The 14870-nt window shown below is 38.8% G+C and overlaps 2 protein-coding genes across 3 annotated transcripts in view; one reads left to right on the top strand and one right to left on the bottom strand.

The window, feature by feature from the left end:
* Window positions 1-1988: 1988 nt before the first annotated feature.
* Window positions 1989-14460, top strand: LOC109472505. The gene is made up of 13 exons (XM_019772284.1): window positions 1989-2146; window positions 3984-5586; window positions 5834-6096; window positions 6486-6602; window positions 8826-8986; window positions 9190-9301; window positions 9641-9751; window positions 10276-10408; window positions 11007-11144; window positions 11588-11730; window positions 11946-12077; window positions 12650-12730; window positions 13176-14460. The coding sequence occupies exons 2-13, from the start codon at window positions 4023-4025 to the stop codon at window positions 13248-13250; spliced, it is 3030 nt and encodes a 1009-aa protein (XP_019627843.1). The 5' UTR covers window positions 1989-2146; window positions 3984-4022; the 3' UTR covers window positions 13251-14460.
* Window positions 14461-14488: 28 nt separating this feature from the next.
* Window positions 14489-14870, bottom strand: part of LOC109472506 (39S ribosomal protein L19, mitochondrial-like) — a 6879-nt gene continuing 6497 nt past the window's right edge. For both annotated transcript variants that reach the window (XM_019772285.1, XM_019772286.1), the window contains one exon: window positions 14489-14784. In XM_019772285.1, coding sequence (XP_019627844.1) covers window positions 14500-14784 — 285 coding nt within the window. In that variant the 3' untranslated portion in view covers window positions 14489-14499. The remainder of the gene's footprint in view (window positions 14785-14870) is intronic.

Below are 14870 nucleotides of genomic sequence, written 5' to 3'. Positions count from 1 at the left end.
GTGTGTACGTATGTACGTGTGTGTGTGTGTGCGTGCGTGTGCGTTTTCGTGTGTGTGCGTTTTCGTGCGTGCGTGCGTGCGTGCGTGCGTGCGCGTGTGTGTTTAAAGGTTAAACATTGGCTGGCGTATACGACCAGTAGCCAACCTTGCAACCCTACAGTTTTAGCCAGTATAGGCCAGTATAGTGGATACCCCTCAATCCGCTGCTCCCTCGTGAATGTTAAAGGCATCCAGTTCAATTCCAGGGCAGCAAAACTGGATTTTAAAAGTCGATTTTCCTGCCATTCTTTTAATGTAGTAAGGCCACAACAAGTAATCTTTATGGATGATGTTAATTTTGCCTGATTTTGGAAAAAAAATGTTGCCCTCTGATAGTGGTCAACACTGGGCAAAGATGTCTGTTGAAATGCCGGAACGTGGAAGGAAGATAAATAAAAAGAGAGGAGACAAGACAAGACAATGTTTTAATTTTGTTTGACGCAGTGATGTATTTTATTCCTTTCATATGTGACGGTGGCTGTGTACATTGTGATGTTCCCACTGAATCAAAACCATTTGTACAATGATTGAATTATCTTTTATTTTTCAAAGTTGTTTCAGTGAACTCGAGAATTAGATGTTGTAGTTGTTGGCAGTAAACTTGAGCACAATTAAGGTATCATTTCGTGTTTATTAATTATCAAGATTTATGATGTCAAAATTTGTAGGGAAAATGTAGGGATCTTGTTCTTTTGGCCCGCCTTATTACCTTCGCCAAGAAGGTTATGTTTTCAGTAGCGTTTGTCTGTCTGTTTGTCTGTCTGTCTGTTTGTGAACAGCATAACTCAAGCTTAATATGGATTGTCATGAAACTTGGTATGTGGGTAGGTCTTGATGAAACCTAGAAATGATTAGATTTTGGGCCCCTTGGCGGCTTTTGTTGGTACTGCAGCAGAACTTCCGGTTTTGATATCTTGCGATCTAGACATGCTAGGGTCACGAATTTTGGTTGTTAGATAGCTTTTGGGGTAGGGAAGATGTGACCTGAGTTTAGACCCCCTAGCAGCTTGTTCTGGAACTGCAGGAGCATTTCTTGAAAAATCTCCGAAGGTGATAACTCAAGAACTGGTTGACGGATTGTCATGATTTTTGGTATGTAGGTACCTGAAGTGATGCTTTACATAATCAGATGACAATTATGCAAATCAGGATCTGATTTACATAATCAATTTTTTGAGGAAATTCTATAAATCTGCTTCGTTCGATAATAGGACTATGAAACACTTGTGACATGTAATTGAGAACTAGAAAAACATCTGAGGATATACATTATGTAAATGAAGACCTAATTTGCATAATTAATGGGAAATTGTTATAATTTCATAGTTGTAATTGCTGGGAATTTCATACTTGCCGTATTTGGAAGTTAAGTTAAGTTAAGGTGAACATCAAGGAAGATAAGTTAGTCACATTATGACCTCATTTGCATAATTGGTGAGGAAGTGCTAGAATAGCCTATTTTGTTAAGATAAGGCTATCATTGGGTGGAGAATATGATCAACTGATGTAATCCATGCAAATGACGCTCTTATTTGCGAAATCAATTATTAAAATTGTATAATTCGTCAACCGCAAGGGTTAACATCATTTGGCGAAGGTATGAGATCGTGGAACTCTTGTTATTATTATTTTTCGCCCTATCGCATTTACAGATTTGGAGTCTGTGGAGGATGTCGTCCATAAAATTTACTTGATCTGGCAGTCAAACCTCCAAGGCCGCCAAACTCCCCTGACAAATATTCTCCTATATATAGCCAGCGTAGTTTGTCTGGTAGAGACTACTAGTACTTGGCGATGGTAATGCGTGAACAGAAACTAGGGGATTCCCCTTCAGAGTGACGTGTCACGCACACTTCGGCCATATTCGGGAAACCGAAGTAAGTCGTGTGGCCCCGCAGACTTCCTAATTTGGTCATGTCCGTACGACGGACATTCCCGAACGTCCCTCCTATGGAAACCCGGAAGTAGTGGGACTTTCCCAGAAACGGGTGTCCAGAAAAATGTTCTCACGTCTTTGACGAGTGTACTTTGGCAGTCCTGCGCTGTGACGCCTCCTTCTGCGTGCGTTAACCCGCTTAGTGTGCTGTCAGGGACTCACTAGGGCACAGTAAGTTAACTTTTGTTTAGAAATTAGCACCATACGTGCTGGCAAACATCGTGTAAAAACAGACGGGGGGAGGGGGGCGCATGGAGATGGTTGAAATGACGTTGTACTTTGCGCACTACACTTCCACCATACGACAATTTGACTTATTACTTACTTAAAGCTGCAATTTGTAACATTTTAGAACGACACAAAAATTTGCTGGTCATGTCCTTACAGCTAGTTTAATCGATTTTGCTCCACTGCAAGTAACTGCCATCAGGAAGTTGAAAAAAAAAAATTAAAAGCTGGAAATATCTGTCAGCCATATTTGTTTACTTACTAGTATTTTGTGGTGGTATCCTTGTGTGGGGTCTTTTTGCGTCAACCTTCAATGTTAGATGTGAGATGATTGCACCTGTATATGTTGATAAGTGCAAGGATTTTTTTTCAATTCAAATATTTCAATTTTGATGCAAAAATGTTATGTTATGTTATGTTATGTTATGTTATGTTATGTTATGTTATGTTATGTTATGTTATGTTATGTTATGTTATGTGCAAAAATGTTACGTTAAAAAATAGTCACGCCTTTAAAGTAGATTTATTTGAAAGATTGAATCTGTGAAAAAATATCATGACTTTTCCTGTTGTACATGTACGTTCATAATACCTCAGTGACATAATTCTATAAAGAGCCTCCGACTCATCAGAGCCTGTGTACAGTATTCCACATAATTGTCACCCTCTGCTATGTAATCATGACAAATATAAACTTAATCGAGTAAAGAATTCTGGAGTTATTGGCCTGGACTCCAGAATTAGATTGTTTTTCCGGAATTAAATTGCGGCTTGTTACATTGTAAAATAATTTTTTTCTTGTCCTGCATAACATGTTACAGACCTGTTACTGCAATAAAATGTTCTCTAGGTATATCTGTTTTTATACTACTGCAAATTTGGTGCCATATGGTCGGTTTAAGTTCTAGATAATTTAAAAAAAAGCAACAAAAAAAAATTATGTGCTAGTATTAGACTTGAAAACCATTCAAAATCATCTCAGTATCATCAACTCTGGTATATTTAGCAGTGATTCACCACATTCCTACATTCTCTTGTGGGTATTTTTGTGTGTGAAAGGGGAACCCCAGTACTTCAACATTCAGTTTCACCTATGACCTATAGCTACCAGCTTGTGACGTGTGGACTGTACCATCAGGTAATAACTGATAGGGACACAGACATGAAAATAAAAATATAAAACACTGCTTTGAATTAACAATGGCTACTTTCTTCTAATAGTGAAAAGCAGGGGATTTATTCAAATTCATAACTATAGACAGAATGATAATAATATACCCAGTAGTGTCAATTCTTTGTTCATATGTACTTTACATACCAGTAGCAGACTTATAGCCTGCACCCCCATTAAAAAGCTAATGGGCTTTACCTACTCTAACCAGTGAAACAACAGCGATGTCAGTGTTTATTCTTACTCTCAGTTTAGTGAAGTACATGTAGGAAGCAATTGTTACTTATCAGATAAAATTGACACTTCAGATCGATATGAACTGCACCATACAAGGTGAGAACTACAGTAGATTATGAAAAAGTACTTTTTCTGTTAGCTTGGAGGACCACATTCTACATAATATTTTTCAAAAATCAAGAATTAGATAGAATAAACTTTGCAACATAACCTTTTCTCTACAGAGCAGTCTTTGATGGCACCCACTTGTACTAGTATTGACATAATAACAGTTGTTAGTTATGTATATGTCTTACCGGTAATGTTGCTGGATATTTGACAAAGCCAACTTCACAGGTGGCTGGTCTAACTCTAAATGTGTGCATTTCACAGCTGCAGCATTGTGAAGCACCTGTTTCCCCGTATCATCTGATGGCAGCGCTGGCACATGCCCACCTGAAACACCCTCAGAGACACCAGGAGAATGTTGTCCACGTACGCAGCATGAGCAGTAACAGTGGTGATGATCGCCTTCCCTCGTACCTACCTGAAGACGAACTGAACGCTTGTCTGAGAACCGTTCCCTCCAGCAGCCAGGATCATTTCCTCCATCCGGTCAGTCCCGAACGTTTCACTTCATCTGAGGAGTATGGAGACCTGTACAGGAGCAGTAGCAACAGCAGTAACCGAAGAGTGCCCCAGCCTGGATCCCTGACTACACAATATCCCAGTTACCTCCCTGAGTCAGATGAAGACACTGAGGACCACAGGCAGTTGTACAGCTCTGGTAGAGCACAGGAGGTCAACTACGAAAACGCCAAACTCCACGCTAGAAGTGGACGACATCCCTCGGTTAAAACCGACACCAGAAAACCATTAAATGGAGTGAAGAAATCTGTCATGCAGCAAGTAAGTCAAGGGGAAAATAACAGGAATAAAAAGATTTCTACACAAGATAACCACAGGAAAGAATCAAGTCATTTGTCCTCTGGCCTAGACAGCCTATCTTCATATCTTTCTAACAGTTTTGAGGGTGAAGAAATCGGTGTGACACTCCAAAAAAGTACAACAGGTTCTAGTCACAAAGATGCCTCTCCAGGCCTGGGGGGTGTAAGTATCCATGAATCTGTTGGTAGGCCGAGCCTTTCCCAGCGGACACAGTCAGGTGATTCAGTTGACTCATGTCAGTCAGCCAAGACCGCCTTCGCACAAGAACTAGGAGAGACATCAAGGGAGAAAAGCACGACTAGAGCAAACTCTAAAAACTTTCACATGGATCAGCTGGATTCATCTGCTCACAGTGGACATGCTGTTGTAGAAGAACTGGCCGAGAGCATGAAGAAGACTTTAAGAAGCTCTAGATCTCCTGGTACTTCAAACAGTTCTCCACAGCAGCAAGTTCAAATGCCACGACAGCAAACCCCCATGCAGACCCACACAAACACTCCCCCCATGCAGATCCCTGTGACGTCCTTGCAGGCAGATGACATTAGTAGTGGAACAAGTGCAGGAACTTCTGGAAGCCAGGGGCAAAGTTTGGGCCCTCAAAGTGGCTGGTCTTTCCATCTACCAAGAAATGGCATGCGCATGGAGGTCCCCAAATCAAGTCCGTCTTACAGTACAGGTGTTCTAAAAGAAGACGAAAAATGTCACCAAGACAGAAGCCTGTTACTGCGCTCCTTACTGCCAAGTCAAGTCACGAGTCATCTCAGTGAGGAAGATCTGGTCAAGGAAGCTAAAATAATGGCTCTAAAAACAGCTTTGACACGACTTGTTCAGGAGAAGCCTTCGTACCTTGATTCGGATCCAGAATCACTGTTGAGTCAGCTGTCAGATTTGATTTTTCAAAATCAGGAAAATGAGCTGACAGGCAGAAATTGTGAGGATACGGCAAGCCTGGCGGCAATGAGTCTGCGGTCTATGGTCAGCCAGAGTCTGGGTTCACTTCGAGAGATGCTGTCAACTGCCAGTACTATGACAAGTGTCATTGGTGCAGGTTTGTATTGTTGGATTTGTATATCATTGCTTTCTGATTGTTTTACATATTGGTATAGAAGAACTTCAATGGCAAACTTTTTAGTAGTTGAAACATTAATCTAAAAGGAGATATGCAACTATATATACTTGCTTGGTCCATACACTTAAACAACAAAAAGGCTTCAGGGGATAAATGCACAAGTCTCTTTCAAGACATTCACATGTCATAATGATTGTATTCCTATTTCTTTTTCCATATGATAAAGGAAATCGTCCAGGAGCCATGGCCCCCTCAGCCAACCAGTCACAAGAACACAATCCATCCAGCCAACACTCAATGACCAATGAGCTGCTGTCAACCATCTTCATCAGCCAATCAGAGGCAACAGCTGCCCTGACCAATGAACAGAATGAATTGCTGAGTACCCTCCAATCAGCAACTGCAAAGCTGTCATTGGTGCAGGAAAACATCCAATCAGAACAAGTTACAGTTGGAGGGATGATAAAGAACGGACAAGAATCACAGCAGGTATATGAATTTTTATCTTCAACAAAACAACCACTTTTTTTATGTAATGGATTGGAAAATTAAATAGATTATCGTTCAACTAACCAGAATTATTGTTGCTAGAAAAGTGTCATTACATTCTATCCATTCAATTTGCCATTGGGAAGTTTATGTTGGAATATTACTGCAAAAGGATGAATTGTTTAAAGGGAAGATTTGGCCCAGGATACGCTGTGTTGCTGCTTATATTTTTCAATTGCTGCTTATATTTTTCAATTTTTAGCTGTCATCAACTCTCCTTGGAACACTTTTAAAATTCCCATTGAGTTTTATTTAGTTGAGAAAAAGAAAAAAGGACAATTTTGTCCAGGTGATTTTGAATTTTTAACTGTATTCCTCCTTGCCCACAGCATCACCACGCCAGGTTACTGGACATTCTGGAGCTGCTGTGCCCTGAGTTCATGAAGCATGTGTTGGTCGGTGCAGCTTACTGCTGTGGAAGGTGTAAACAGCCAACCTGCATGCTGGTAAGGAATCTCAACAAATCAAACAATTTTTTAATTACATTTAATACGTAATAATGTTGTAACACATTGGAAAAAAACATTGTGAAGTCTTCTTGACCTGAAAAGCTACAATTTCCATCCAAAAGTCTTGTCATCTCAGGTCTCGAAATACTGGGTGCATGTGCATATGGATAGTAGCATATTGGTGCACCCGCAATTAGAGCTGTGCACCCAATTTTTTTCTGTGGGTGCACCCAAATATTTTTGTACTAGTAGGTATTTTTGTACATATTAAAGGTATAATAGTGTACAGGATATTCTTAACATCTAAGGCCACACCAATTTATTTCCTTGGTTAACGGATTCGCCGCTTCGTTTTTTTGCCAAAATGAAATAAAAATAAAAACAGAACAAAAATCCATACTCTCGGGTCCCGAATGGGGCCCCAAAATCCACCCGGTACGTTGTCATTTTTCAAAATTTGGGCATAGTTAACAGCGTTAAAAATACACTGCTTCAAGGCAGAAACATTTTTCTTTGTGTAATTTGTTCGGAAAGCTAGGTTGCCTCTTCAAAAGTTCGTCAAAAAAAATTATTTTGATATAGAACTCGCCCCCCACCCCCTTTGCACATGTCACCATTCATGGGACAAAACTTCACTGACGACAGTCAAACGTACGGCAGATTTACTAAGTCATCGTGCCTGTAACAACATATCATTTCCCTTTTAGATATATATTATATTTCATTTAGAAGCACATATTGTGTCGGAAACATGTGCTAGTAACGGGCGTTAAAAGTAAATTATCGGCCGGACGTATATAAACTCGGCCTGGGCGGCACATGCACACACACCTTCAAAACGATCTTTTTTCCAGGGAATATGTAAAAATAACACGACATAACAATGTATTCTGGCATCACAAACTGTATTACCCTCAAAAAGTACAAAATCCTACCACAAACATGGGAATTTGGCAAAGTAAAAAGTCCTCCATGCACGTAAGTCCATTCACTAACTTTCTCACGGTCGGAAGAGTCCACTTCGAGTAGGGGGAAACAGGTTCTTTTAATTATAGAAATTACTCTGTGAAAAATACTACATGTGCATGTGGCATTCTAACAAAGTTACATATTATTTAGATACCTATAAACAGGAGTACAATTGCAAATAATGCATCAATTATTACATCTAAATTTTTTAATAAAATGGTTTAAAAATAAAAATCCCCATACATCAAAGACTTTATAGTGAAACCCTAGACCATTGAATTTGTGGCAACTTGAAGAGTGTGTCAATGTGGCTATTTGTTTGAATGATGGCTATGTACTAGTATAATGTAGCTGTAGCATACCTAAAGTGTATAATGGGAAATATAAAATGTATACTACCGGTAGTATTTGGGAATTGGGGAAAGATAAAGAAATAAAATATCTGTAAAAGTAGTTAATTCTTTTGCCAATAACTTTTACACATTCCTGGAAATTTGTCTAAAGCTTATATTTAGGATATTGTACATTTCAAGCTCTAAATAACTTCCATATCAGCCAGACACAATAGAATGCCCAGCCCCGTGGTAAGCTGTGTGCCCTGAACTAAGAAAACAATGGGATCTGAACAGAGCACCCTGATTTAAACCACTCTTTGGAACTTTGAAAGATGAATAAAAGTGAAACCAGTTGGATGGGAGTCTTGTCAACTGACACTCAGTGACAGTTTGTTGTTCAACAGTAAAGATGTGTATCTTGCAAAATAATACGAATAATTGTAAAGGGATGTAAGAGAAGTTGTTCATGTACATGTAGTAATGGTCCTTTCAGTTCAATAAGTGTCTAATATAATGTCTTATATCATTTTGTAACTTAACTTAATGGATTGCTTACTACATGGCTGTATGGCAGGTGGTCTCAAATTTTTATTTTTATTTTTTTTTCGCCCGCCCGCTCCATTTTTTTGCTAGAAAAATCCGTTAACCAAGAAATTAAATTGGTGTGGCCTAAGGGTCAGAAAAATAATAAAATCTTTGTTGTAGTACTTGTGTAAGATTTTTAAGTTAGCTCTCATTTCAGATTCAATCTTAGAAGAGGAGCAGTAAGATCTGTAATTAGGTTTTGTTTTTTATGGTGCACCCAAAAAATTTTCTGTACACCTAATTTTTTAGGTTGGGTGCACCAGTGTACCTATTCCCAAAAATGAATTTCGAGCCCTGTATTCCAAAGATACCTTATGTCTGACTTCTCCAGGGCAGTGAGGTGTTGTCATACCTGATGGAGTGTGTGAAGGAGGGGACAGTACTGAGGTGTGGAGGCTGCAGTCTGGTCCTGACTTACATACTGCGTCACCACGTTCCCAGGTGTACCGAGAGGAGGTGTCTTGTCCCTTACTGTGTCCATCTGCAAACAGGGTAAGTTTGTTGACTTCTAGATATCTAATCTATGTTTGATCACTGCTAATTAAAAATCATCCACCGATTGAATTCTCCGATTTTTACTGAGAAATAAAAAGTTATTCACAGATTTCCTGAAGAAATCTGACAGGAAAAGAATGCAAACTAAGAAAGGAACAAACTTGTTGACCGAGAAACAAATTCAATGTCATTTTTTCCAGGATGACATCATCTGTGGAGAAAGCTGTTGATAAAATCAGCTCAGAGACATTCTCTTCAAGTCTGCGCACTGAGATTGTGGCTCAAACATCAGGAAATCAGAACTTCCAATGGGTAAGATTTACTGGGATGTTGAAATTAATTAAGGGTTAATGACCCACCCCGAGGTGAATATGGTGTGATAAAGCCTTGTCAGTTGCTATAACCACCAAATAAAGCCACTGAGTGAGCGCAGCGATGTTGCTGTTCAAAAGTATTTTTCCGTCAAGAGCGGCAAAATTCAGTCAAATGACTGAAGGATGGATGCAGGCTAGAACACTGGTTCATAATAGCTGAGCAGTTTCATCAAGCTCATTGCAGTTGCATTGTCCAGTTGTTCACAGAGCATACCAAGTGAAGTTACTACTGTACAATAAGCCAGATGTTTCAGTGATGTTCCTCCTTTTGATACAGCTATCTGAGGCAGATGCTGCTGTTAAAACGTTAAAGCCCGTACTGCCACTGGGGACATTTGGCACAAGTATCCTGGCATGTGCAAAGGACAAGTATGTGACCGTCAAACAGGTAGGAATCTTTTTTTTACTGAAGATGAGACCACACCAATTTAATTTGTTGGTTCTTGGATTTGTTCAGACAAAATATAAAGCGGCAGGGCAGAAAAAATAGAACTATAAACAGGCCTAGGCATCCTATGATAGCCCCAAATGCTATTACAGGAGCCATGAAATCAACATACCAAGTTAACTTTGTAATTCAAACAATGAACTTCAAACTTTTAATAAAACCAGTGCATTGGTAGATGGAAAAAATGGAACAATTCTGAAAAGAAGGGACTTACTTTAATTGTTGGGGCAGAAATATGAGCATTTTGGAGTTGATTGAGAGATTATAATAATATTATAATTGACATGATTTTTTTTGGCAATTTAGAAAGAAATGAAGCGGCGAATCCGAAAACCAACAAATTAAATTGGTGTGGCTTAACTCAGGAATGGGTGAACAATGTGTATTTTATTGCCAAAAGTTTCTGAACAGTTATACTTGTATGATGCCTTTGGGGAATAACTGACATGTCTTTAAATTTGCAGATGAAGGAGAGCTGCCTGGCTGTGTTGCGGAGGCTGGATCATCACCACACACACCACATCATACAGTTCCACTGGGTGCAATCTGCTGAAAACTGCCAGGGGGAGCTGCAAGTGTGCGCTGCTTTTGAGCAAGGTGGGGCATCCCCAGCCTGTTAGAGCTTTGATTTCTTTCTTACTTATATAATGTATTGTCTTATCAGTCCTTTCTGCATGGATGCAAAAATAAATGCTTATCCTATCCTATAATGAATCCTACTTTTCTGTCCTATGAATCACATACAAAATATGCCTAGTATGACATAAACTAGCAAAAAGAGGATGCCTAAATGTATAAGAGAAAGCGAATTGTGTTAAGGCGACACCAATTTAATTTGTTGGTTCTTGGATTTTTTCAGAAAAATGTGAAGCGACAGGGCGAAGAAAAAAAAAGGTCTAGGCATCCTATTATAGCTGGAAATGCTACGATACGAGCCATGAAGTCAACATACCAGGCTGGGCCAATATTTAAGCAATGAATTTTGAACTCTTAACTCTCAACGCAACTGAGCATTTTTGAGTTGATTCAGAACCAGAATCTTTTTGTTTTTTTGCAAATCAGAAAAAAAAAAATGAAGAGGCGAATCCGAGAACCAACAAATAAAATCGGTGTGGCCTAATGATATAAATGACAATAAAATTTTGTGACAAAATATGCCCAAATTTTGATGAAATTTTTCTCGTGCTGACTTCAGGAGGCAGTCTACAGTGCCTGCTGACAGACCATGGTGGTGGTGGTTTGCAGACAGACAGAATGTGGCAGTATCTGCAGCAGGTGGTACAAGCTGTGGTTTACCTGCACAGTCTGAACATTGTGTACTTAGCTTGGACAGGTACTGTATCTCATTGTTCATGGATCTTTTAAACTAACCCTCAGTGCCTTCAGATTTATGTAAAAGCTAGAAAGTTTTAACGTAACATTTGCAAAGCAAATGCATAACATTTACCTACATTGTACAATAACTGTAGTACAATAACTGTTTATTTCTTTCTTGTTACTCAAACACATTCATATACATGTAATACATGTATACTATACTGTATATGGTGACCAGCCCCTCCAACTCTGTCCTGCTACATTTTGTAATACAACACCACAGGGTGTCTGCTGCAGCATCACTTACCGTGATGACAGACGTCTGGTCCAGGTCATTGACCTCATGTGTTTGGAGAAGAAGAAACTGAGCAAATTTCTGTGAAGGTAAACATAAGTATCATATTTTATAATTATTACACTTCAGAATCTCTTATTTACACAATCCTTCTTTTTCCACAGCTGACAACATAGTCCTGGATAACAGCCATCAGAGGGCAAAGCTGTCCAACTTCTCCTATGCAGTTTCACTGACTGAGGATCCTGATGAAGAGGCCTGTGTGCAGGCTGTCACCGGCCTACCTCCTCAGATTTTGGCACCAGAGGTAAGGCTGCCAACTGATACTTTCATGAAGAGCTGTTGTTTAATACTGGTACATGTAGTGAGAAGAAGACAACAAGAAATGCTTTGAATTTAAAAAAATCTGTCAGGGGCCAAGATTTTAATATTGAAAAGGAGATTAATATTGTTGTTTCCTCATATTTATTTTTCATTACTTACCTGTATTACTTATGCCACATACTTTATTTTGTGCTACAGGTACACAATGACCTGTCAGCTTGTCACCAGTCAGACCTATGGGGCCTTGGTTGCCTGCTGTTCCAGCTGAGGGAGGGCAGACTACCTTATCCTCACCTCAGTCATGACCACCCAGACTCCATCAGACAGAAGGTAAAAATGGAGAATGGAGTGATAATAATAATTTTGTTGATGTTTTATGTCTTTTTCAATGCTAAAGTGCCATTTTGTGTGTATAAAGTGCTATTTTGTATTAATCACATGATGTTACGTAATACAAAATTAATGGGTCAGATGTACAGCATTTCCATATCCTTCATACAATATCTTTAAACATGTACGAATTATGTATCATGTTCAGTAGCCTCTACCAGGCTTCAGAAGTGGCTGAAAAGAGTTGAAATAGACCAAACAGACAGATAATACAAATTTTAATGTATGTCAGGGGAGTACATGTAGGTCCACTAGAGGAATACATTCAGGTGCATCAATTCCTTTAGCGGACCAACTCCTCTGGCCTAGTATCAGAGTGTCTACTTGCCAATTCTACTCTTTCCAGCTGCTTCCAAAGCCTGGTAGAGGTAATTTTTCAGTACAAAAGCTCCACTAGAGCAGTTTTTCTCTCTTATTGTAGAGATTTTAAGCGAAGAACTGGCATGTTCTAATAATTCAGTGGCTTATAATTATTTGTCCAATGCACTCATGTCCCTTACTATCATGTTCAGATTGCTGAAGACGGTGAATTACCCATGATTCCAGAGTTGTGGCAGGAACAGGAGAGGCGACTGTTGGAGGTTTGTTGGCAGGTGAGTGGGGGGGAGGGGGCTGCTTTATTTATTTACTAGTATTTCATAACACGTACCTGGGTGGCCCCTTCAGCATTAATTGTCGATTTCCAAGAGGGCCTAGAGAAACGTAGCATAATACTAACAATTTGTGTAAAAAGACGATTAGGCCACCTGGATCAAAGGAAGAGAAATACTAGTACAACTGTAAAAACTTCTAGAAGTTTTTCTAGTAAAAGTCTAAAAGTTCTATGAACTAGATATGATTAGGATATACCCTTTTTTATTTACTTTGAAAGTTTGAAGAGAATTCATTTATATAGTTAGGTTCACCCCATTTAACAGGAAAAGATCAGGTACTGGACTAGTAAAAGTAATGTTTCAGTCAGAAGTTATCTGTTATGCCTCTAAGTCAGTCCAATTTACATTTTTTTATAAAGCATTTCATGAATTGTCTTTGTTTCAGGAGGAAGCAGCATTAAGACCAACTGCACAGAAATTCCAAGCCCTTCTTGCTAGATACTATGAAAGGATTGATTAATTCAAACAAATTACTGTAAATATATATATGTGTATGTATTAAATATAAATATATCTGAGACAGATTTAAGTCCAGATTTCTGTCCCATAGGCCTGCTGGTAGACAGGCATGGGCTGAGCTGGGTGTACAAATGTATTTTGCTGTACCTTATTGTTGTCAGTTTGAATTCTGAACTACATGTACATGTTGTAAGTCTTCATGCTGTAGGACATATTTTCTATGTATGATGGGCTATTCTGCGCTATTTTCTAAGTATTTGCCTTGAGGGCTTGTTTGACAAGAAAGTACATTGTTCTTTATGAATTCAAATTTGAATTCATTGTCATAATCATGTTATATTTCAACATTTGATTTTATTTGTATATTTCACTATTACTTGTGATGTCCAGAACTAGAAAAGGGACATAGAAGGTGAAGATCAGGTACTGGACTAATGTATGTAAAAGTAATTTTTCAGTCAGAAGTTATCTGCTATGCTTTTTATTGGTGCCAATTTACTCACGGAATGTGTGTTGTGATATGCGGTTCAATGACATACAATGTACACTGAACTACATGTACATGAATTGAGTTTAACATGTAGTGCTTGCATGTTATATTGCTAGTATCAGTTGACAGCTTAATAAATTAGTTGTCAAGAAATGGCTATACCTGGCTTACAGTAGCATAATTTACAGATTCAGGCTAGGTATATGATAATTATGATTGTTCAGAATTTGGTGGAAACGTTTGACCAGCATATCTAATTTTTGATCCAACAAGGGCTTTAAAGTACATGTAATGCAAAAACCATGTAGCAGAGCTAACTAACTTGTAGAAAGAAAGAGTCATGGTCTCAAGATTCAAGTGGCTTATCTTTAATGCAGTTTCCTGTGAATAAACAAAAAAAATACAATACTGCAATTTTTTGTTTTATCTATTGTCTGAAATGTTTTACTAAATCTATATGCTATGAGATGTTTATTGCAGTGTTCAGCCAGCATCTGTCTTTCCATCATTTTGCTGCTCATGATGGACAAGAAATTTTCATCTTTGATGGACACAAACAGACATGTAAAGATATAGAAAGAGATGTCATTAAACTATACTTAAATTACCTGCAAAAATTGCCCCTCAAAATGCAGGAAACAGTATTTCAGAGGGTCAGGATTTCAAAATATTACATGAAACAAAATTGAGATGACAGAAAAAAAATCAGACTGGCTAGAACACTAATTGTTTTGTTCACACACAAAATAATTGTCCATAGTTATGTTTTCTCCTCCTCGGTAGCCTTTTCTGATGTAACAGTTTCTTTTTTCCGTCTCACAACGTTTTGGAAGTACTCCATGTCCTTGATAACGTCCTCCTCAACCTTGGTGGTGTCGTACTCGTACATGAGGTCAAACTCCATCCAGGGTTTTCTGTGGTTGTCCATCTTGTCCAGTCTCTTCTGACTCAGGTGGTTCTGTCTCATGTGTTCCCTGTCGATGCCCTGAAGCTCCACCCTCTCCCAGCGCCAGTACCACGGAGGGGGCTTCAGGAGCACTTTGGTCTGCAGAATCAACATGGACATGTGTTATGTATAACAACAATTTAAGGCCACACCAATTTAATTTGTTGGTTCTCGGATTTTTTTCA

The sequence above is a fragment of the Branchiostoma belcheri genome, unplaced genomic scaffold (assembly GCF_001625305.1).
Source record: "Branchiostoma belcheri isolate BF01 breed outbred unplaced genomic scaffold, Haploidv18h27 scaffold279, whole genome shotgun sequence".
Taxonomy (NCBI): Eukaryota; Metazoa; Chordata; class Leptocardii; order Amphioxiformes; family Branchiostomatidae; genus Branchiostoma; species Branchiostoma belcheri.
The sequence above is the reverse complement of the archived record's forward strand: the minus strand, read 5'-3'. Positions and strand labels throughout refer to the sequence as shown.